General features: G+C 39.3%; 1 protein-coding gene across 3 annotated transcripts; it reads right to left on the bottom strand.

Moving 5' to 3' along the window:
• Positions 1-1,896: 1,896 nt before the first annotated feature.
• LOC122671126 (ER membrane protein complex subunit 1-like) lies at positions 1,897-23,002 on the bottom strand. 3 transcript variants are annotated; one of them, XM_043868222.1, is made up of 13 exons: positions 22,748-22,995; positions 22,300-22,427; positions 22,030-22,092; positions 18,102-18,223; positions 16,195-16,214; positions 15,964-16,068; positions 15,037-15,844; positions 13,142-13,873; positions 9,248-9,469; positions 9,061-9,156; positions 8,734-8,928; positions 8,459-8,572; positions 1,897-2,324 (listed from the first exon to the last, which is right to left on the bottom strand). In XM_043868222.1, exons 1-13 carry the CDS (start codon positions 22,846-22,848, stop codon positions 2,064-2,066), a joined length of 2,967 nt encoding a protein of 988 aa, XP_043724157.1. In that variant the 5' UTR covers positions 22,849-22,995; the 3' UTR covers positions 1,897-2,063. The 3 variants fall into 3 exon arrangements, with proteins under 3 accessions (XP_043724157.1, XP_043724158.1, XP_043724159.1); XM_043868223.1 differs by lacking the exon at positions 16,195-16,214 and having other exon boundaries at positions 15,964-16,076; XM_043868224.1 differs by lacking the exons at positions 1,897-2,324; positions 8,459-8,572 and having other exon boundaries at positions 8,750-8,966; positions 9,002-9,156; positions 22,748-23,002.
• Between the last annotated feature and the right edge of the window lie 1,252 nt (positions 23,003-24,254).

Genomic DNA, 24,254 nt, shown 5'->3' with positions numbered 1-24,254 from the left:
ATCTTGTTACACCTTTGCAAAATATTTCTCAGTGGATTTCTGACCTTCAATTATCTCCATCTTTCTCTTCATCCTCTCCTCATTCCCCCATTGAAAGTCCTGCATGTTCTCTTTCTGAATATACCATTTTGGCTGCAGGATTGGGTGGGGCTTTGTTATTATCTACCATAATCAGATTGCTTTTGTTGGCATGGACAATGGTATAGCAGGAAGCAAACTGAAAGCCAAGGCCAAAGCCAGGGGACTGCTCCAAGGGATCCAGGGGGCTCTGTTATTGGATAGCAAATCCTTAGAAGTATAGACAGATTCATAAGACTTGATTCAATTGGTTCCAAAGCAATCAGATCTGATATGGCCATGGGAATGTTTCCAAGTATTGTTTGATATTAAGTGTCTTTTTAAATGTTTGAGTCTCTTTGTCGTTATTGCTCATATGCAATCTAGGAAAGGCTAGGATTGAGAAAGTCAGGATGATTAATACTATTTCCAATGATGTTATGGACGTTGTATCTATTTTCTATTAAATTTAACTTTTCTTTTCATCAGAATTTTTTTTGAAGATATGAAAAAACTGTCGTACGCAATAACACTAGTGTGTAACAAATGAACATTGATGCAAAGCCATGAGCTCAGTCTCGATTGAGACTCACCTGATACTATTGGTATGAACCTCGGGAGAACTCACTCCTAAAAGCACGCTTGTAAGGCGAGGAAACCAAAGACAATATCAAACCCTACCAAGTCCCTTACGGAACCTATGAAGGATCAGTCCCTATATGACTAATTTGGGATAGTAACAGTCGTAGTGTTGTACCAAGTACAATGAATCATACAACTAGCACCAATGATCTCATAGTTAAATGTTATGGATCGCTTCGCAGGTCCTAAAAATCCTTTCACTCATCTGAAGCTTTAAAATTTACAACTCTCACACCTACTCTTTAGTAAAAATTCAAGTAATCATATGCATGCAGAGGAAATAACCATTCTAGCAGGAGATGATTATCTTTACCCAAATGCCTAGAGTTAAAAGCAAAAATGGTGGTAGCAGCACAATACTGATACCCACTCACAGTCAAACACTCTAGCTCAAATTGTTAATTAATCAGAAAAGTTAACAAGGGGTTTTGAAACTTCACCTGATAGATTACTTTCCAAATGGTGGGTTTTAAATTTCTCATCGGGTTTTTTATTAAATGGCCAACACTAACATTGCAACTAATGTTGTAGCAATACCATGAAAATTGTAAGAAAGTACTTTCACCTTTTCATATCACTGATTTGCTTTACTAACACAGCAGAGGTATATGAAAGTCAAATTTGATTACCTTCCCCTTATTTTAGTAAAAAATTAAGAGCTAAATTTTAGAAGGCTTAAGAACAAATTCAGGTAAAGAACAACCAACAGTTCTTTTTCCTTATTGGGAAATATCCTTCTCATTGCAATGTGATATTTTTGTTATTAGGAGATTACTTGATTCAGAACCAACTAAGTCATATCCCAACGATATCAGGTAGTAGATAGAACATTTGTAACGGCATAAAGTAGCACTGCTGATGATCTCAGATATATACATGTTCAGAATTTAGCATTTTCGTGATGAGTTCAAATGGAAATCCTTCTTATTTTAAAACAGCAGTACTCGCAACCACATCAGGGATGTTGCTTTCAACTTCGCATAAGGTAACACGACAGGCTGTCATTCAAATTTTGAAAAGAATAGGACATCCAGAACTTGCAGATGCTGCTTTCAACTCCATACTGGAGAACCAAGGGCATTTTGCATTCAAAAAGATATTCCCTTGAAGCTATTGCAAGATTTTCTTATGCATTTTCAGTTTTACAAGATGTAGAAATTAAAGACATTGCAGTGAAATTAAGCAAAATAGTAACACAAAAATGGATGTTGCAACTAATTAGAAGGGAAAACAAGTAATACTACAAATTGGGAGTAACCCCCTCCCAGTACTAGACTGAGAAATCTGTGAAAAGAAAATCAAAAGCAACTTGATCGGGGAATTAAAAAAATTTGAGAGAAGAGGATACAAATGGAGAGACTGACTCACCTCCATTTTTCCCTCAGTTCTTTCTTTTCCGACAGCACCCATGTTACAAAAATCGCTGCAATGAGTGCAACTATTGTGATCAAAAGCAGAGCATAACTGAAATCCTCCGTAAGCGAATCGTAAGTTCGTGAGGGTGCAATCCTGGTAAAAAAGAGATCCACTCCATATGCAAAGACTAGGGTGGTTGACTCCAGCTTAGCAGGAACCGTTAAAATGCCACGGAGCCCTTCCACTTGCAGCGAATGTGTAACATAGGACTGCATAAATGATCCATGTAACAGTAGAAATAAAATTAACCATCAAATAATAGCTAAAAAAAACACATCACTCAACATTAAAAATCAGACCTAATGATTCCCGCTTTAAACTGATCTTGAACCCATCCCCCCCCCCCCCCAAAAAAAAAAAAAAGAAAAAAAGAAGAGAGAAGTCCATCCGCCTTTAAAATTCACAGCCGAGAGATGAAAACATACCTTCTCCCCCCCCCCCCCCTTTTTCCCCCCAAAGGCCCCGACATGCAAACCACTTAAGCTAGACATAAGGTTCAAAATTATCACAGGAAATGTACACTGTTTCAAGGTATCAAAAACTTCCAATACTATGAGACGAAAACCAGATAATGACTCAAATAGAGAAAATATCATTAAATAAACTAAAATTTCAAAAAATATTTATAAGCAGCATAATTTGACCATGCATAGAGAGAAATTTACTTTACATTTCATGAATTGGATGATATGTTGTCCATCATCTTAATCTATCAATTTCTTCTAATTTCTAAAATTTGAATACAAACATTAGTTATCAAAACGGGCAAAAATTTCAGGAAAATTTCCAGCACACCCTTTATTTTTTGCCAAGAGGACAAGATGATTAGGCAGTATGACCATTGGATAGAGAGGGAGTTCTTGAATAGACCAAATGTCAAATTTATGGACCAGTTTATGTGTAAGGGCCACCATGTATGAGGTCTTCCCCCTTGTTTTCCAATGTTCCCTATTACTCAAACAATTTTCAAAGCATTATATTATACATGGAAAAATCAAATCCAGAATGACACATGAATAGGAGATGAGGTGAACAAAGCGTGAATTGCACTAACCTATTTGCCACATGTCAATCATAAGGGTGTGGGAAGGTGATGCAGTTAAGGGTGTCCAATCAGGGTCAATTAGGTCTTGGAATATTTTATTTTGGCCCATGCATGGGTTCTTTGGGCCTTGGGCTTGTTGTTTTGGGATTTAATTAATCTAATAAGCCTCTTTTATAAGCCCAAAGGTTGGGATTTAAGAGGTACACGGCATTAAGTAGATGGATAACATTATATGGGGGTCCATTAGTAGATTATTTTAGGATTAGAGAGTCTTTTAGTTCTTTTAGAAGTCTTATTTTATTATTTTTATGATTTTACTAGTTAGGAAGTCTACCTTGACTAGATTTCTGTTTCCTCTTTTATTTAAAGCTTATAAACCCCTTCCCCAACAATTTTGGCTAATGGAATAGAATTTCATTTTTACAAGTGGGTGTGTGAGAGCTTCCTCCAACGATTTTGGCTAATGGAATAAAATTTCATTTTTTACAAGTGGGTGTGTGAGAGCTTCCTCCTCCCTCCCCCCATGCTATTTCTCTACCTCCCCTCTTATCTTTCCACCCATGTTCTCCTCTATCATTTCTTCCGATTTTCTCTCCCTAGCAGCAGACCGATACTGCTAATGTTATTTTCTTTCTCTTTCTCTTTATTATAATCCTTTTCTCCTCTACCAATAGTCTATTTCCCCTTTCTTTGCTGCTGGTGTAGTTATTTTATTTTATTTTATTTTGGTGAGTACTGCTGTAGATTTTGAAATAGGTCTGTTGCTGGTTTTATTTGCAACAGCAGATCCATCTCTCTCTGATCTACATTATTTGGCAGAGCCGAAAATACTATAGCGCCTGATTTTTTTGATTTGTTTGAATCACAAATTCTTGTGCTTCAATTTCACATGGAGAGAAGCATAGAGAGATTTGTGGATGGACTTCATGATCTCCAAATAGATTTTCAAGATGTTGCTGATAAAACTAACTTCTTCTATGAGAGAGTGTTGTTTTTTTTTTTTAAAAAAAACCCGAACTTATCTGGGACCCGGGCCAGCCCCTAGCTTTTATTCAGATCCAAAAATAATCAATGAATACAAGAGGGGGACATGCCGCCTTACCTCAGCCCATAGCTAACAGCACTCACTGCCCTCAAAAGGGGAAATCCCACTCCCTATACAAGAGAAAAAACTGCACATTAAAACGTAAAGACCGGCATTCCTGCCTTGTCCTCTCTAATAATACCTGTGAAGCCCCCACCCGGCAAACTGCCCTGGTGGTACGTGACAGAGATACCCACATCACAAGCATGCTTAGCCAGCCAGTCCGCTGCTCTGTTGCTTTCGCGAAACGCAAAGGCCACATGAGCATGAGTTGTGGAGATCACCTCCAAAGCTTCGTTGAACCAGTACCTACCCTTCCATAATATGCATTTCTTTTGGTTGACCATTCTCATTGTGGTGGCAGAATCAGAGTTAACCATCACCTCCATCAACTGGAGGTCCTGGCACAGCTGCAACCCATCTCTCAGGGCTCTGAGCTCTGCTAAAGAGTTTGCAGTCTCCGTAAAAATTAGCAAAGGCTGCCAGCACCACTCCGTTCCTGTCCCTAATCACCCCACCTCCTCCACCCCGACCGGGGTTTCCTTTGAATGCCCCATCCACATTCAATTTAACAGAGTGAAAGGGAGGGCACCAGTAGATGGGACGGGGGAGTTTCAGCTTTGGTGGTGGGGCCAAAATACCGAACCATTGAAGAATTAACTCGTCCCTTGTGGATCCCTGCCTACCTAACTTGGAGGGCAGGCTCACCTCCTTAACCCAGCTTCTCACCCACTCTATAATGGCTCTTGCAGTACGCCGTCTCTCCCCATGCCTTCTGTTGTTCCTCTCCTTCCAAAGCTCCCAACAAATCAAGGCAGGCATAATCCCTATTATATAATCACTGATGCTTCTACTTCCTGCTGACTCATGCCAAAGTGCTACTCGACTTCTAACATCCTGAGAGGGCAAGAAAGGGATGTCAAAGAGCCGGGAAAAGAAAAGCCAAACCTTAACAGCCATAACACCCAAACCCAGGACATGATCCGTCGTTTCCTTCCTTGGTTGTCCACAACAGTTGCATCTGGATGCTAGGGGGATACCGAGAGCCATAAGAGATTCGTCGGTGGGAATCCTGCCTGTAAGAAATTGCCAAGAGAAGAAAGCCATTTTTGTGGGCAGCGCTTGATTCCAGATCCATTTAGCGAAGGGGACCCTAGGATAACCCTGCCGGACTCATGCCAAGCCGACTTTGTAGTGAAACGTCCATCGCTAGCAGGAGACCACACCATAACATCCTCCCTGTCAGAGAGCACAAAGTTCCCCATAGTGATACTGTTCCAAACTGCGTCAAAATCAATGATGCCTAAAATGTCCTCACTTATGAGAGAGTGTTGTCCGTGACAAAAGAATGACAAAAGATTTAGCAAACGAATCAGAAGTGGAAGAAGATTCAACGTCAAAAGAACTCGATTATTATATTCCAATTGAGGATACACAATTTAAAGAGACCAAGACCATTGATTTCCTTCTTCCTCCACAAATCTTGGATGTGAGAAAGTCGATCGTTGTTGATTTTGGTTGTGAGATGCACTGGATCATTGTACCCTCAAAGCCGATGACCGTGGGGGCCAATTGGGTGGTGGTGATTCTCCCCTTCTATAAAATTTGAGGACAAGTTTTTTCTAACACCGAGGGAACTGATGCAGTTAAGGGTGTGCAATTGTGCCAATTATGCCTTGGAATCTTTATTTTGGTCCATGCTTGGGTTCTATGAGCCTTGAGCTTGTTATTTTTGAGTTTAAACAATGTAATGGGCCTCTTTTATAAGCTCAAAAGTTGGAATTTAAAAGATACAGGGGATTAAGTAGATGGACAAAACTATATGGGGTCAATTAGTATATTATTTCAGAATTAGGGAGCTTTTCAGTTCTTTTAGAAGTCTTATTTTATTATTTTTATGGTTTTACTAGTTAGGAAGTTTATCTTGATTGACTTCTATCTCCTCTTTTATTTAGAGCTTGTAAACTCCTCCCCCAATGATTTTGGCTAATGGAATAAAATTCTATTTTGACCATGGTTCGAGAACTCGGTTTGGGACTTGGTTTCGCTCAAGGCCAAAAACCGAGTTGGACCGAGATCTCGGCGAATTGGTGTACTTTTTTATTTTTTGAACTCGTTTGATGGTTTCAGTGGGTTTTTGACCTAGTTTGATCATGCAACTTGGAATACAGTCAATTTTAGGCCATTTAAACACAATGGCACTATCAGATTTTCTAAAATCAAAGTCCAAATAGGAGTTTGACTTCGGACCCTAGGTTGGTAGGCGAACCTTGGTACTAATAGGCCCTATTCTACACATAATTTAGTATAAAAAGCAATCAAAGCATGAATACAATTAATGTAAAACAACTTAAATAAGTATTAGAAATGTAAAATACATCAATTTTAACATAGACCTCTATCAACTCCTCTTTCAATCTCACTTGAATTACTTCTCATGTATACAGTTATACATCAAATACTAATACATCATTCCAATACTAAATACTAATACGTCATTCCAAATTTTCAATTCTATCATGCAAACGAGTGTCGTGCTGGATCAAAACCTCGCAACCTTGGTTGACTCTGCTGAAGCAAGTTAGATTCTGTTTGTGACACATAGGCTTCCCATGTCATAGTGTTGCTGAAGAATCACACGTACTCTTCCACACAATACATAAAAGTGGAGTCATTAACAAACGGAAGGTACACTATCTTAGGGTATGGAAGAGGCGGGCTACAATGAGATTGATCCACTTCTACTGCCACCAGGCTGTCGAACTACCCTCGGCATGTATGGCTGGGTGGGGACTATGAATATGTCGTCCACAAAACTTGACCCAGTGCTCCGATTACCTCCATAGTCAAACTCAGATGCAGAGTGTACTAATAATGGATAGCCAAAGTGTGACAGTAACTGTGGCTGCCCAAACTGATCATAGCCACTATATTCGGAACCGGTGGTGCTCTCCTGGCCATAATCATAGTCTTCTCCAAAGTTCTTTGGATTTGTTGTAGATCTTGCGAGTTTGATGTTTGCTGAAGTATCTCCGCGCAATCCAGCGATTTTTCTATCGAAAAATGGGATCAAAACCAAGTTTTTGGTGTTTTCTGGAGCTTCTCTGCCGAAAACAGCAAGACAACCGAGAGCAGTCGAGATCTCGACTCGGTCAAGTTTAAGTCCATTTATATAAAGGTTTGATTCAATCTCGGTCAAACCAAGATCTCGAACCGAGATCTCGGCCGAGACAATGCATTCCTTCTATTTCGCCTCTAATCTCGTCTTGGTTGTGCAAAAAAGCGAGATATTACCGAGATCTCGCCCGGTGAGTTCTTGTTCCATGATTTTGACAAGTGGGTGCATGAGAGCTTCCCCTCCTCTCCCCTCCCCCCAAGCGAGTTCTCTATCCCCCCCTCTATCTTTCTACCCCACCTTCTTCTTCTCTCTCCATTCTTCCTATTTTCTCTCCCTAGCAAATCGATATTGCTAATCTTCTTCGTTTCTTTTTCTTTCGCTTTATTATCCTCTTTCCTCCTCCAACCGATAGTCTACTCCCCTTTCTTTGCTGCCGTCTTAGGTTCTGAAATAGGTCTATTTAGTTGCTGGTTTTCTCTGTAAAAGCAGATCCATCTCTATCTGATCTTGCATTAGAAGGGGTTACTAGACACATCCCTAAAATTTCTCTCTTTCTACATTAGTTGCAGTCCTCATAATCTATTGTATTTACAATATTTTAAGCAATTTACAACTGGGAAAATTCTGACCAGGATCATGTTTAGCAAAAATTTTGTTCTCTAGAGCGATTCTTTTAATTCTAGCTTTTATAGAGTGGCTTTTCCACAGTGAAATTTTTGCATCTGTCAACCCTAAAATCACTTCTTTGTTTTTTGCATCATTTATGGTAAATATTCCTTTACTATAAAAATCACTTCTAATCAATTGCTTACCACATGAATCAACAACAACAACAACTCAGCCATGTCGCCTACATGGATCCTTGCCCTCCAATCAGCTCTATTCGATGTCATATTTGATACAAGGCCTTAACTTACCACATGAATCACTCTAGAAAATTAGAAATTATGCGAAATGCGGCTGTATTTTCCAACTACATTTCTTACCAGATTAAATCTATAAATTCACTTTATGATCAAAGAATTGGCAGAGTTTTTAAAAGAGAGAAATCTCAACACTCGAGTAATCTTAAGCACCAGGGAACAGGGTAGATCACCTGAGGAATAATTGGCAACGCATCAGTCAGGGGAATAATTCCTTCTTCTTTCTCTGCTTGCGTGGGATTGATTGTTCGACGAGGATCTAGATAACGCTTATCAAGTGCCAGCACCTGCAGAACACAAATTTCCATTGAGTAGGTTGCAAATGCAGAGATATGCAACCACCATTGCTTCTTTCAAATGTCTACAGTTTTCAACTGCTGAAGCCACAACAGGGCAAAATACAGTTGTCACTTGGAAACGAGAATTTTGTTTGTCGATCTCAACCAACCTGATCACCAATGGTACCAATAAGAAGCTGCTTAGAAGTTATACCCTTGGCTGTGGATGTCACTGCCATTGTTTTCACAGAATGGGTGAAAAAATAACTCTGGGATTTCATCACTACTTCAGGCCGAGAATATGAAGATACAGGTGAAGTAAGATTGTGCTTTCCAAGGAGAATCTTCCAAACATCTTTGATATCCTGTGGATGGCAGTCAATTTGGAAATGATGGATTAACTACTTATATATATATTTTTTAAAAGATGGATTAATCGGAATAACAAATACAAAGTACAATAGGGATGTAAAACACTGGAGTCTACAGATGCTTACTGCCCGAGACTGATCATAGATCTCAATCACTGACATCTCAAATCTGTGTGCTCTGAGATTGAAATAGTGGTACACAACCCAGTTCTCACTAATGATCTGCAGACAGAAAATTGCATGCGAGAGAAATCAGTGTCATACCTAGTTCGAACAAATAGCCAAAGAGAAAATTAAAGACCAACCCACTTACAGCTTGGACAGGCCCCTGTGAACCAAGGTGAGTCATGCGGTGCAATATACGACCAGTTATGGTATCAATAAGATAGACAACCAACCAAGACTCCTCTGGAGTAACCGACCCAACTGAACAGTCACCTTTAGGTGCAACAGTAGCTACAAAGAGCAGGTTTCTGGATATATATTTAAATGTCACATCGTGATCTGCTATTACCTTTGCTTGGGTATGAACCACCTACAGATAAGAAAAGAAAAACAGTTTACAAACTAGCATATTAAACATAGATAGTAGCACAAAACAGATGTAACAAGAAAATCATCGTGCATCTAAAAACACCAAATCAGATAAATATTGAACAAAATCAGAACAATTACTATTTCATTTGCTTTCTGGTAGTATTTAAAAACTTCCTGATGCAGATTTATCACCAAACTGGGCTTCTTTGCTTAGGAATAAGTCTAAGGTTGGGTTATATACATGTTGGGCCTTTGATCCCATGGTTTTCCATATAATAGGCCACTTTTATGGGCCTAAAATATGGGAAATTAGGTTGCATACGGGATTAGTTGTTTTAGTTTCATATTTAGTTTTATTTTGGTGTTTTTGTTCATAAATTGAATCAGTTCAACCAATTGTTCAATTTAATTGATTTTAATAGTTTTCTTTTAAGTGCTTAGTGGGCCTGGATTAAGACTCTGTTTGAGTCTATTTCAGTTTCCTAGTCAGTTTAAGTTACCTAATAGGTTAAGGATTGAGTTAGGCCTTTCCTTTTTAGTGTAGGAGTCTATTTTTTTTTGAGTCTTTTATATAAGGTTGTAAGGAGGGAAGTATTGAACACGAATTTTGATATTAATGAAAAGTTTTTTGCTGTTCTTCTTCTCCATTGAAGATTTTTGTTTTGTGTTTGATCAAGGCTGGTGGGATTGGTGTTTGATCCAATCGACACCTTGTGGTGTGAAGCCCGAGTTCAAGTTCTAGTTCAAGATTTGATTTTTATTCAAGATCTACAATCAAACAAGTTGCTGCCAAGAAAATTCTGCAACTATAGTAAGTTTGAATCATCCCCAACCCCTACAAATCTTCTTCTAATCCTCTCATAGCCCAAACCCTAAGATTCCCTCTTTTGTTTTCACTTTTCTGATTACCCAAATCCTGTCCAGACCTAACCAGCCAGCCACGAGATCCCAAATTTTGATCGAAGACTCCCTGCCTTATTGGGAAACTCAATCCATGCCCCATCCTCCCATTAAAACCGTATCAAACCCTACCTCCATTAATTCCCCAAAACCCTACTTTCTGCCCAGCATATTCTGACCATCAGAAACCCTCCATATCCTGACCAAGTGTCCTATTCGCCCTTAGGGAAATTCGATCCAAACCCCTGCCCAAGTTGACCACTCTAAACCCTAGATTCTCTCATCATCCACTTTTCAAAACCCAAAACCCTAAACCTAAGTTGGTACTAATTCAATCTAACCTACTTCCCACCATCAAAACATCTCAGGACCTTCACTGGAAGACTCCCCTACATCAACTTAGCCTTTACCCTACCATCAAACCCTAACCCTAATTTCACCAAAAACACCTATTTTAGCCTAGCCGATTTAGTGTTCATAGCAGATCCTGGTTTATTGGCTTCTAGTAGGTCTCCTACCAATCTAGGACTACATTACTTCCACATGGTTGAATGTTTTTTATAATTTTCATTCACACCCACGCATCACATCTCACACTGGTTGAATCAACCGTGGTCCTTCCCTTAGCCAGCTTAAGCAATGCATAAATTATATACGTCAAATCTCATCACTGTTTAGCAATGAATGATTTAATACCGATGACAGCATATAAATTTGATCGCTCTTTGCAGCCTCATTAGAATTTGTCACTTGGACAAAGGTTGGAGGATCACAGTCTTATATTTATTCCGGTACTTAATATTTACGGAAGTCAATAAGATAATATTCTATCATGGCAGAAAAACAGAATAGGTGAAATCATGACGCTTAATTTGTTCTGCAAAACCTATTCAGTACATTTTGCAAAGCTGGCAATCGGAGAACCAATTTGGTTTTATGCCAGGGAGACCCACGACAGAAGCTATTTACCTTCTAAGGAGACTCACGAAAATTTTTAGAGCTTATAAAAGGAACCTCCACATGATCTTTATCGACCTAGAAAAGGCCTATGATAGAGTCCCTAGGGAGAACTCATTTGGCATGTCCTCAGGAAGAGAGGGAGCTCAAGTAACCTTGTGGATATAATTAAGGACATGTATGAAGGCGTGGTGACGAGGGTTAGAACTGCAGAGGGCCAAAGTAATGAATTCCCAATTACAGTTGGGTTGCACCAAGCATCAGCTCTAAGCCCTTATTTGTTTGCACTCATCATGGATGACCTAACCAGGCCCATCCAAGATGAGGTCCCTTGGTGTATGCTTTTCGTAGATGATATTGTTTTGATAGATTAGACAGTGGAAGGGATTACTGCGAAACTGGAGTTATCGAGATCCAGCATGGAATCAAGAGATTTTAAGTTAAGCAGATCCAAAACAGAATATATGATGTGTAACTTCAGTCAAACCAGTAGAGGAGATGAAGTGGTGAAACTTGAGGAGCGAGAGCTACTACAAAGTTATTCCTTTAGATACCTGGGGTCAGCCTTTAACAAGGAGGGCGATATAGAAGATGATGTTTCCCACAGAATTAAGGTAGGATGGATGAAGTGGAGAGGTGCATTGGGAGTTTTATGTGACAAACGCATGCCTGTTAAACTCAAGGGGAAATTCTACAGGACAGTAATCAGACCAGCTATGACATATGGAGCGGAGTGTTGGGCAACTAAGAAGAGTAATATAGATAAGATGAGTGGTGGAGATGGGGATGTTGAGGAGGATATGCGGCAAGGCCAGGAGAGATAAAATAAGAAATGATGTTATTAGAACCGATTTGGGTGTTGCACCAATCCAGGACAAACTCCGTGAGAGCCGCTTGAGGTGGTATGGTCATGTACAAAGGAGACCCATGGATGCACCAGTAAGAAGGAGTGACTAGATCAGTTTGACGAAGCAAAAAGAGGTAGGGGCAGGCCTAAAATGACTATTGGAGAAGTGGTAAGAAAGGATATGCGTCTAATAGGGCTCAATCATACTATGACCGCAGATAGAGTTGTTTGGAGGACAAGGACCCGTGTAGCCGACCCAACCTTGTAGGAGGATGTCTCTGGGATGCCGCTTTGAGTACTGCTTTGACTTCTTCCTTTACTTTTTTGTTTTCCTTTTTACCTCCTTTTACCTTCTTTTTTTTGTTTTTTACTTCTCTTTTTTCCTACTATTGTTTTAACCTCTATCGGATCCATGTAGCCGACCCCATTTAGTTGGGATAAGGTTATGGTTGTTGTTTGTTGTTGTTTGTAAAGCTGACAATAATAGTCATGTGTACAGCTGATGCTCCCCATATACTGTGGTTGTTCCCCAACGTCGTTCTTAACTATCATTTAGCATGTATTGTGTGTGTTGTGGGGAAGGGGGTGAGTTCGTTGTGGACCATGGTTAAAGATTACAATTTGAAAATAATTATAACATTTCAGAAGAGTAGGTGATTGTAGATCCTGAACATAATAGGGTTCTTGACAGAGAAAATTGGTTGAACTGATAAAATATCATGCTGGGTCTGTCTTCCTCAAATCACACACCATAACCCATTTTAAGCAAATTCAAAAATCTTTGAGCAAAGACTACATCAACCAAGATTGAATGAACTACCAGAAGAACCAGGATTCCTACGTAATAGGGCATTTATAATAAGCTTTATAGGCACAAACAGAAAAACAGTCATTAATAATCACCATAATACGAAGAAAACTGTGCCCAGGGAAGAATACAATAATAATACAGAAAAGAAACCAAACCTCGTTCAATTTTCTTGTTGCAGTTGAAATAATCTTCTCAGACTCTGAAGGGAATACAATAGACCACAACTCTCTGGTGCTAAAGCAGTATTCATCTGTCTCTTCAAGAAAGCAGTTGCTATGTAATGCATGCCCCCTTATAATGTCCTTCTCAGCTTCAACTGAGTACCAATATGTGTTTGGAAGTTCACTTTGAAAGATTTTAAGGACCTCAAGAGTTCTGGGATATAAATGTGCACGTCCACCAGCATCTATAAGAAGGTGGAGCCTCTGTTCTGTCGAATCTGTAAATGGCAGTGGGATAACTTGAGCAATGGAATGAGCAAGGTTGAAAGAACTTAGCTCCTTCCCAGTGTACAAATCAACAAATGAGAGAACACCCGGAGCATCAGAACCAAGCCCACATCTACCGACAACAAGAATAGATGGATTCTCATTCATTGCATGATGATGAGGAACCTGCCACTGGTATATATTAATGCCAGTGGGATACTGACAGGCTTCTGATCTACGAAGAGAAGGTAGTAAAAGAGACCAAACAACCCGTCCATCTCCTGTGTGCAGAGCAAAAAGCTTCCCTGCTCTAGTGAGTACTATCAGAAGCTTTCGAAAACCATTGTGGTCTCTCGTCATTTTGCTCTTCTCAGAGCTTTTCATCCTCATGGCTTGTATAGCCACTATGTCACCAGGGCTTGCAAGCATTAAAGTACCTTTAAGCTTTAGTATGTGTCCCTTCCACAACATAATATAACAAAACAGTCAGGCAGGAATTAATGAAGGGCACATTATTCAACTGTTCTTTCAAGTAGTTACATCTTCAATCATAAGTACAAATACATCATAGATTATAACAGTAAAGAGAGTTTCTGACAGGGTAACAAACAGAATTCCTAGTTCTGTCACATCATTGGCATTCCCCTATATTCTCAATGGCCAAAATTCCAGTTTCTCCGAAAAATGAACTGACATTTTCATGACTCAGAAGAAAATGCTTGCCTTTAAAGAATGTAAACTGTGAATGAAAAAACAAAAACAGAAAGATAATAATGATGGCAATCCAGAAAGCAACTACTTAAATAACAGGGCTGCACCTTTTATTAATTCATTGATAGTTGCTGAATGCTTATCAATGTTTTTTTTTCTTGGTGGGAGGGATTGGCCACCCCTACAAAAAAGCCTTACTATAAGATTTTTTTTATTTTTTTATTTTTTTGGGGGGAGGGGGGGGAGGGGGTGTTAAAGGCATTAGCTTAAAACTCTGGATGAAAAGTCAAGAAAGTAAATTACCAACTACTGACATACTCATTTAGAAGCACCCATAAATTGCTGTTGGGAGAATAGTCCCACATCAGTACCCCTAAAGCCTTCCGTCATCTCATATACCTGTGAGTCCCTCCACCCAATAGCTCGAACTTTTGGTTGGATATTTACAGCTATTACTTCAAAAAACAGTGAACCAAGACCAAAAAAATTGCATTGCTTGCCCCTAGAAAGAGGGTAAGAATGTCAAAAAGTTCGAACAATTTTCCCAACGAAAATAGTGACTCTTTGCTGCACCCCTGACAAGTTAAAGAATGCATCCTGTCCCAACCTACTTATCCAATCTCCCAACAGGAAACAGGAGAAGCACTTCTTAAAAGGCCTAAATATGATTCAGCACATTATTAAACTTTCAAAAGATCACCAAGAGTTCACATTAATCAGGTATTTTCTAATTCCTAACAACTAATAATGAAATTTGCATCTTCTATGGAAATGTATATGTAAATGGCCATGACCTATAATTCCTCAACAAACATGGGGCTCTTTGAAAATCTACTCAATTAATCTCATGGAAGTACAGTATAGCAAGTTCTATTTTAACTTCTAAGGAACCACCAAAAGGAAGAGCATACCTTCAGCCATTCAAACAGGTTGTGTTCCACTTTAGCTACTGATACTCCCTCCTTTTCCAAAGGGAGTTCTTCTGTTGTCACATCAATAACTGAAGCAAGCCCATCTTCCCTACTCCACACAATCTCTCCCTGTTGTAGCAACATAAGTGAATGATCTTCCAGGACAATCAAAGCCCTGAACCCATAAGTCCTGTCTGTCCTTATATAATTGTTGATGAAAACCTTCTGCACATTACCCTTTTGAGGATCCATTTCAATGCTTTCCTCAAGTAAATTACTGTTCCAGTCATTATCAAGCTTCAGTGTTAGCTGAATCCTACTTCCTACATGTTGAATCAATGCAAAAGCTTTTTGGCCCTCTGAGTATGAGAGAGCATCACTAAAAGCTGTCGGATAATTTATTTTTTCTACCACTTCTAGCTTGTTTCCACCAATCAGTCTAAGAAACACAGCAGAAGAATCTGTTTTCAGTGCAACAATGCCAGTAAGCTGTGTAGGTAATATTCTTGCCACACCAGAACAATCTGGAACAAGATCTGAAATATATGTCTGGTGAAAGTTGATCTCTCCATCCTGATAGCTTATTAAAACTAAATGTGACCCAGTGGCATCTAACATCACAAGGATGTCATCAGAGACAAATGAGGATTCTCCAGAAAATCCACCAAGAAAGGCTGCAACACTGTGCTTAAGTAACTCTCCAGTTTTAGCATTAAACTGATATGTGTGAAACTGTGACGAACCATCAAATCCTACAGCATATACGATATCACTGTCAGCTGGCTGAAAAACCCGCTGTATCTCTAAGCTGCAAATGTAGTACCACAAGATATTATTAAGGAGACATGGAGACTGAATGTTGTCAGGGAGACACCAAAAAATAAATAAACAATTTAAATAAAACACCAAATAGCAAAATTAGCTAACCTCTCTGTCGTCAACTCACTCAACTCTTTCCTCCAAAGAACCTCTCCATCAATGCTTGAAACAGCATGGAGACATCCCCTACCAAAAGCAAAAATTAAGTTGTCCAAGTTTATCTGCAAGATTACACTATCTGATGTCAAATTTCAGATATAAATGAAGGAAAGATTTTGAATTGAAAATTTTGCAGAGACTAAAAACCCCCCAACAAAACAAAAAAAGATGTTGTATATATTGCCTTTTTTAAAATTCATCTATAAGACGTAACTAACTGATGTCAAATTCCAGATACAAAAGGTAGAAAATTTGTAAATTGAAAACTTTGCACAACTATGCTTTGGTCCATTCTAATTGAATAGAATTAGAAAGGGGGTTCCGTGGATAGCTACATGTCCAACTTGGTTCCCCTATCGCAACTGTATAGCCTACCATGTATGGAGTTTTCTCCTTGTTTGACAATAATCCTCACATATTTGACTGTTCCAACTTCCAAATAATTTTTCAAAGCACTATTTTGATGTGTGGCAATGTTGGATCAGAATGGAAATCAACACATGGCTATGACAACACAAACATCCAAGGTTTGAAAACTCGGGTCTCGATGCCAACTCGGACCCCTGAAAAACCGAGTCGAGTCGAGTCGAGTCGAGATCTCGCCAAGTTGGTGCACTTTTTTTTTTCTCGACTCGAAGCCTCATCTCGGTGGGTTTTATACCTAGTTTGGGTCTGAAACTTGGTATTCAGACTATTTTAGGCCATTAAAACACAATGGCACTATCAGATTTTGCAAAAACAAAGTCCAAATAGGAATTTCAATTAATGGGAAAGCAGGACAGACACTTATGCTAGAAACCAGGACAGACACAGGACAAACACACTTATTTATACCTAATATCATTTAAGTAAATGAAATTAGATATTATTCATAAATAAGCAAATACCCCTTATTTGAATCCAATAAAAATAGTTAAAAAATAAAATTTCAAAGGGAAAAAAAGTCAACCTCCCAGTTCAAGAACAAAACCTGGATTTTCGGCGGTAGGTGCAATTTTCAACTTTCTAATGCTGGGGTTTTTCTCAAATCTAAAAATTCCATAAATCTTAATATGGTAAAACATTGCTAAAAACCAAAAGTGCGGTAAAATATTCATTTGTTTTGATGTCCAAAAATATATTTTCATTCAAAGCGATTTTGATAGCATTCGCACACACCGAATTAAGTTTGATCGGTACATAACTCCTTCAATATAAATCAGATTTAAGCAATCTTGGACTTGTTGGAAAGCTGATTGCTCAAATCTGATTTATATTGAAGGAGTTATGTACCGGTCAAACTTAATTCGGTATGCGCGAATGCTGTCAAAATCGCTTTGAATGAAAATATATTTTTGGACATCAAAACAAATGAATATTTTACTGCACTTTTGGTTTTTAGCAATGTTTTACCATAATAAGATTTATGGAATTTTTAGATTTGAGAAAAACCCCAGCATTAGAAAGTTGAAAATTGCACCAACTGCTGAAAATCCAGTTTTTGTTCTTGAACTGGGGGGTTGACCTTTTTTCCTTTTAGAATTTGATTTTTTAACTATTTTTATTGGATTCAAATAGGGGGGTATTTGCTTATTTATGAATAATATCTTAAGTAAATGAAATATAAATAAGTGTCTGTCTTGTCTATCTTGGTTCCTGGCATAGATAGGTGTCTATATACCAAGAATTTCCAGCAAAATCTCGAGAACTGGCACTCATAGAAAGGACCTATATGGGCATTTTCCTATGTCAAACCGAGATCTCGACTGAGATCCGAGATCTCGACGAGATATTAACATTTTGAGACGAGTAGGCAGTCTCGTCTTGGGATTTCGATTTCCGAAATCTTGGCGAGATATTGAGATTTTGAGACGCGTACGCAGTCTCGTCTCGGGATTTTGAAAAACCGAGAAACTCGACGAGATCTCGCGAGTTCTCGAAGTATGCAAACAACATATCCACAAAGTTATAGTACCAGTAGATACTGCCACATGACAGATTTAACTGACATGGCAGGAGAGAGAGAGAGAGTTAAATAGATATGAACCACATAATTATATTCATTTAAAGGCATGTAAAATTTATGTCATAAAATTGTATATACTGACCATTACAGATAGAAACTTTTTTGAGGGTATAGAACCCTGAAGGAGAGACTCCCACACCATCTGCCCATCAGGAAGGTTCCATGCTCTTAGAATAGTACCTCCTGATGAAAGGGTAATGACATCTGGAAGAAAAGGAATTGTCCAAACATTAGATCAGTTACTTCATTCTCAACTTATTTTCAGCTTCCAATGTTATAATGCCCACAACCCGATCATATTAGCAAAACGCAGAAAACACAATTGTGATATTTACATTAAGAGCCAAGTCAATAGTTAAGTATAATATCAATGATTTCAAGCAATCAGTGGTTACCTTCTTCAAAAGCCTAGGAGTCAAATTAGAATTGAGCACCATTTCCTGTGGGTTTCAGGTTTATAGTTTATACTGCATTCCTGATATAGGACCTACTGGATTTCAACCCCCATTACTTCCTCTTTCAATCTCATTAGCTCTTGGATCCGGCGGTAGTTTTTTTTTTTTAATTATTAAGAGGCTTTCCAGAAGGCAGCTATACAAGACCTCAAAAAACAGAGGCTATACAAAAAGACTGGAAGACTACAGGGGAAAAATCTACTCACACCTCATGTTAGCTATGGACAATGCAGAAACTTATTTGCAAATAGAAGGGCACTGGATGATCTTCTCCTTAGCCTCAGATGCCACTCTATATGTTGTCCCCGCATTGTTCAGAAAACCCAAACTGTTCAGAAGCCACATTCTAGGTGATATGGAAACAAAAAGGCCCTTTTGCCCAAAGAACCCTCCCCATCAACCCAACTTTCATTTTTTTTGTTTGGCATTCAAGATAATTTTTGCATGTCAGCAGAGTGTCAAATTTCAGTCTAAATAGATCATATCAGTACTTGAGAAATATATATTATTTCAGTCAAAATATTTCAAGTTCAAGTGGCATCAAAGTTAAAATGGTTCCAAGGAGTTTGGTCAAGATTGAGAGTAGTCATATCCAAAAGAACAACTATTTAGGCAGCACTAATATCAAACTTAAGATCAGTGAAATATGGTTAGTTTCAAATTTATGCTTGTTCAGTATACATTTTGATCTGAATGTGTTAGTTGTAACTTAGACTAGGAAAAATACAATTTCACCCTTATTGGGCAGGAAGTAGGATTTTATGTCATGGGCAAAACCAGAACCTTACTATCAACTTTTGGTAGTTTCTTTACGTCCCCCTCCCCCTTTTTTTTCTTCCTTTTTGTGGGTGCCTTATGTTCCCATTGCAGCACATGTGCCTCACTAACTCTTTTTTGGTGCAATATGATTGTTATTCATGAAAAGCATTTGAAATACTCCTATTTTCCCCCAAGTAAGAGGATATAATCAAAACCTGAAACTATTTGTCCAAATAATCCAGCACTTTTTGGTTCTTTGCAAAGCACTTGCCTAGAGAAAAAACCACATGAAACCATTCAAACCCAAGCTTCATCTTGTTAACTAGATCAAAGTCAATACCAAGAGCCTCATCTAGGACACCTTTTCTTGTCTCCTTAACCATAATCTAGCTCTTATAGATACTCTTGTTCATCAAAAGGCCTACTGAACTAGGTTAAGTCGGTTCCTCCTCCATCATGTAGTTCAGTCCAAAATCAAATCCCTCATGAACTCAGCTACTTGTCTCCCGCTTTCTTTATCTCCTTTGGTTCTTGCCTTCTAGTTGCTTCACTTATTTCAACATCTTGAAAGACTTTAGCTTTTACATCCTCCAAGTAAGCAATTACTACAACCTCATATTTTGCTCCCACTTTCAGATGCATAAATATTGATTTTTTCTCGTAAAACTTACATAGAGTCAGTTGTGCTGTAGGATTGACTACAGTTAACATGTAAGGCATTCCTTGCATTATATGTTGCATTCAATTCATGACCATATAGATTCTTAACACTACATGTAAGGATGTACAACAGAAGATCATGAATCGAATTGGACACTAGGGCCCTGTTTGATAACACTCCTGATTCTTGATTCCGCTGACTCCTATTCCACGGGAATAAAACAGGAGTGGAATTCTGTTTGGCAAATCCAGTCTAATTTCATGCTCCCAGAGAACAGATTGGACCCAAGCCCTCCAAAACCAGGATAGACTATGGACAGAATACCTTTTGGATGTTCTGTCTGTTCCGGAACAACCCAAATTGGAACAGAGCCCTATGAAATTGCCAACTGATCCCAATAATGCAAAGACAGATCCGCCACAGCATCCCTCAAAATACTCTTTTGAATCATCAATACATTACAACCAGTAGCCTTAATTTCATTCATCACACCCAGAATATAATTAAGTTCCCTCCTTCAAAATCCGATCCATCTATGTATAATCTGAGACAACTATGCTCTGTTCAATGTCTGACTTCGGCGGCAATATCTGGAACCAGATCACAGTGACCTTAGCATCCGACACCAGCAGTATGATTAACCCTCTTGTTAAACACCAAACCCTTGACAAGATTTGTGTCGTTAACAGTGCTGCCGAGCATATTAATGATCTTGGTGTCACAGAGATCGACGAGAACACGCTTGGCAGGGCCCACAACCATAGTTGTCAAGGTGTCGCCTAGGCGGTGCCTTGGATGCCTTGTACGCCTAATTGGTGTCTCCTTGAACTTTGGCCCTCTCCACCGCCTTGGGTCGCCTAACCGCCGTGACAACTATGTCCACGACTGAAAGGGCAGCATCGACAGCAAGAGGAGTGAGAAGAATTCAGCACTGACTACCAACTAACGACTTTGTTATTAAGAGAAGTGCTGGTGGACTTGATGAGCGAATCGCGATCAATGAGCTCGATAGGAACTGCCGTCATTGGTGATGATGAATTCACCGGGGGCTGTTTAGATCATCTTGACCATTCCTTTGGGGCCAAGGCTGGTTCTGGCGGCATCGGCGGCGGCACGGGCTGCGGCGATGTTGGCTTGGCGATGTCTTCCTTGCGCTTGTTATCGACGTAACTCTCCATCTTTGAGGAGGCGGAGCACGGCTGTTGAACTGTAGTTGTCATCATAAGTCTTCTGAGCTTCAAACCCTAACCCTACAAATGTCACTGATGCAGAGGATCATGAAGCTCCGAACAACTTATCAGAAGCCGAAATCCTGATAATACCGTAAACCTAAACCCAAAACCTATGAGGGAGAAGTGTGATTTCTTCGCTCGAATGGAAAGGAGAAGGGTAGAGCAGAAGTAGTGTCTAGACTCTGGAGCGGGAAATGTTGAGACAATAGAGCGTAGAAACAGAATTGACTCTGTCAGATGCATACCAAATGCTGATTTGACCTTTTTAAGCTCTGGAATAGATACCGGAACACTATTACCAAACACCAATCCTATTCCTAAAAATCACGGATTCAAGAAAAATCAATTCCACCAGGTTTCAGCAGAATAGGAGAGGGATTGTTACCAAACAAGGCCTAGCAATCCTGATTGGATCTTGATAAGGATCAAGCAATCATGGCCTATAAGGTCACAGATCCCTTAAAAATATTTTAAAGGAAAGGTGAGAAAAAGGTACCAATATCAGATTGCCAGATTGGTCTCAGCCAATCCCAATACCTGAAACCATGACTACATGTTACTCTCTAATGGAATAACCTTCAGACAGTGCATTCAACCATATCTGCTTTTAAAATGAAAATAGCCAAACCTCCTCCCCATCACCTCCAACCATTGATAATAACCATTCAAAAGAAAATAATAAAACAGCAGGCTCCTAATAAGTAAAAGAACATAGCATCTAGACAAATTACACAGAAAGTGTACTCTGATTGTTATCTTAGACACAACTATAAGGGACCGCCAAGGTAAGAAAGATGCATTCCCAACAAAACTACAAGCTTGTGCAGGCGATGCAAAAATAACCACTTCTACAAATAGAAGATAATTTACAGATAAAGGGAGTTTAGATATGAAGATAATTACATTTTCCGAGGGCAATGTCCATTTCATCGATAGTTTCATTGGCCCCGAGGACATGTCGCCAAACTGCAGTGAAACAAAATGAACCACTATATCATATATCTACTTCTTTAACAAATTATCAATTGAAGAGTATGAGATTTCTAGATCAATATAGGCTCATGTAAAACCATTTCCTCAATTTGACTTCCTACAATTCTTGGTAATAACACAACAGTTTAATTGGAAAGCAGAATAACTTTTTCAAAATTGGAATGTGCAGCTCAAACTTACAAATGTCCCCCCTACGGAGATCAAGTGAGGCAATAACATTCTCCTCAGTAGAGACAACAACACGCTTTCTACCTGCCTTCTGAGTATGGAAGACCACATGATTTACTTTTCCTATGTACTGTTGATGCCTGGAAAATAGAAATAACTATGCATATTAGTTCCTAGCTACACAGTTTGGAAAAAAATTTAGGTGCCAGTTAGACCAGGTCCCCTTAATTATCTGGAAATTCGGAAGAAAGTAATTACCATCCTGCAAATAACATAAACAGAATACTTACCAAAAATACGAACATGAAAATCAGAAAATGTATAAAGCTGTACTTTTTGAAAAAAAATCACGAAGAACAATTGAAAGATGTTCAATCGAAGTAAAAGGTAACTGAAACTCAATAACTAATGAAAGAAGAAAACTTATAATCGATGAAAGGAAAAGTGAATGAATACTAACCAATCCATGAGTCCTACTTGATCTTCATACAACGCAAAGCTAGGGTTTAGAGAGTAGCAAAGAAGCGTAAGTAGCAGAGAAAGCCGAAGCACCATGGCCATCTCGATTAACCGGAGAGAGAGAGAAATAGATCTAAGAAGCTGACTATATGAGTAGACAAGTCTCCATAGGAGCGGCCGGCTTCTGAAGATTGCGAGAACTTTGACAATGAAAACGTCTTTGATCTCCACACTGTCTAAGTATCTAACTGGATCGGGAAGGAGAAGGGGGTCGGGGGATGTTTATTCCACGCGCCGTGATGGGCGCTTGAAATACACGGTCCAGTTGGATGTTAAGCCGTACAGTGGTTCCCACTCTAAGGCAGATCTCCACGCCCTACCAGGAAGCTTGGATGTGCGATTTGCCCTGCATTTGGAATCCAGACGATAAATTTTTAAAACCGGACTGATTAGTTCGATATTGGTCCAGTTTGGATTTTCATTTTTTAGGAAAAAAAAAACTCAGATTTCAATGGGTTACGATTTGGTTTGATTAATCGAAGGATCCTGATCCTCTATTGCCGAGCTGTTCGGCAGGACCCTACTGTCAAGACACAGTAAGATGGGGAATGACCGCCTTATCCCTGCCCAAGCGTCTTGCCCGAGTGGGGTTAAGGCAATCATTTATCGCCTTGCTATGTCTGCCTGGCAACTTGGCAATTGAGGATCCAAATTGTTAATGGAAGGCTAATCTAAAATTAAGAAAAAAAATTTATAATAGATTTTGGAATAATCGCACTGAGGCTAAGTCCCATAGTCAGTTGATTGGTTGGGACACGATCTATAAACCTCTGGCTGCGAGAGGGCTTGGACACCGCAAGTCCTCAATCCATAACCAAGCTATGATTATAAAACTGGGATGGAGACTAGGGGTGTCAATTCTAGGCCCGGCCCGCTGGCCCGATCGAGCCCGCCCGGTTAAAGCCTGGCCCAACCCAACTCGATTACTAAACGTGCCAGCCCGACATGTTTAGTAATCGAACGGTCCCGGTGTGGGGTCCTAGCCCGTCGGGTGCCCGAACGGACCGACCGATTCCAGGCCCGACTTAGACCGCCCTATTGCAGCCTGACCCAGCCTGACCCGTTAACTTATAAACTTCCCCGCCCCTTCCCTCCAAATTTCATTTTTTTTGTTTATTTTTTTGTTGGTCTTTGACATTTATTGGTTAGATTTAGATGCACTTAACGTAGGTGAGATGAGGCTTAGTTTTAGTTTTTAGATCTTACTTTGTTAGATGTGCTTCTATTTGGTATTGTGTTGCTATTTTTTTATTACCCTCGACTTAGTTTGTTAGAAGTATTTCTATTCGGTGTTGTGCTGCTATTATTTTTCCCTCTACTTACTTTGGTAGATGTGCTTCTATTCGGTGTTCTGCTGCTATTTTAGTTGGTATAAGTTTTATTTGATTTTGAATTGAGGTGTACAGTGAGTGTCCAACGGTGTGATGGTTTGAACTTAAAATTCTGGT

The sequence above is a fragment of the Telopea speciosissima genome, chromosome 8 (assembly GCF_018873765.1).
Source record: "Telopea speciosissima isolate NSW1024214 ecotype Mountain lineage chromosome 8, Tspe_v1, whole genome shotgun sequence".
Classification (NCBI taxonomy): Eukaryota; Viridiplantae; Streptophyta; class Magnoliopsida; order Proteales; family Proteaceae; genus Telopea; species Telopea speciosissima.
The sequence above is the reverse complement of the archived record's forward strand: the minus strand, read 5'-3'. Positions and strand labels throughout refer to the sequence as shown.

What these genes read in the sequence shown, in the direction of transcription:
- LOC122671126 (XM_043868222.1), bottom strand. Translation starts at nt 22,848, where the DNA reads ATGGCCATGGTGCTTCGGCTTTCTCTGCTACTTACGCTTCTTTGCTAC. An exon ending in CAAGTAGGACTCATGGATTG is followed by an intron (nt 22,428 to 22,747) that starts GTTAGTATTCAT and finishes TCTATTTTCCAG; the next exon opens with GCATCAACAGTACATAGGAA. An exon ending in TCTATGATCAGTCTCGGGCA is followed by an intron (nt 8,929 to 9,060) that starts GTAAGCATCTGT and finishes TGCCATCCACAG; the next exon opens with GATATCAAAGATGTTTGGAA.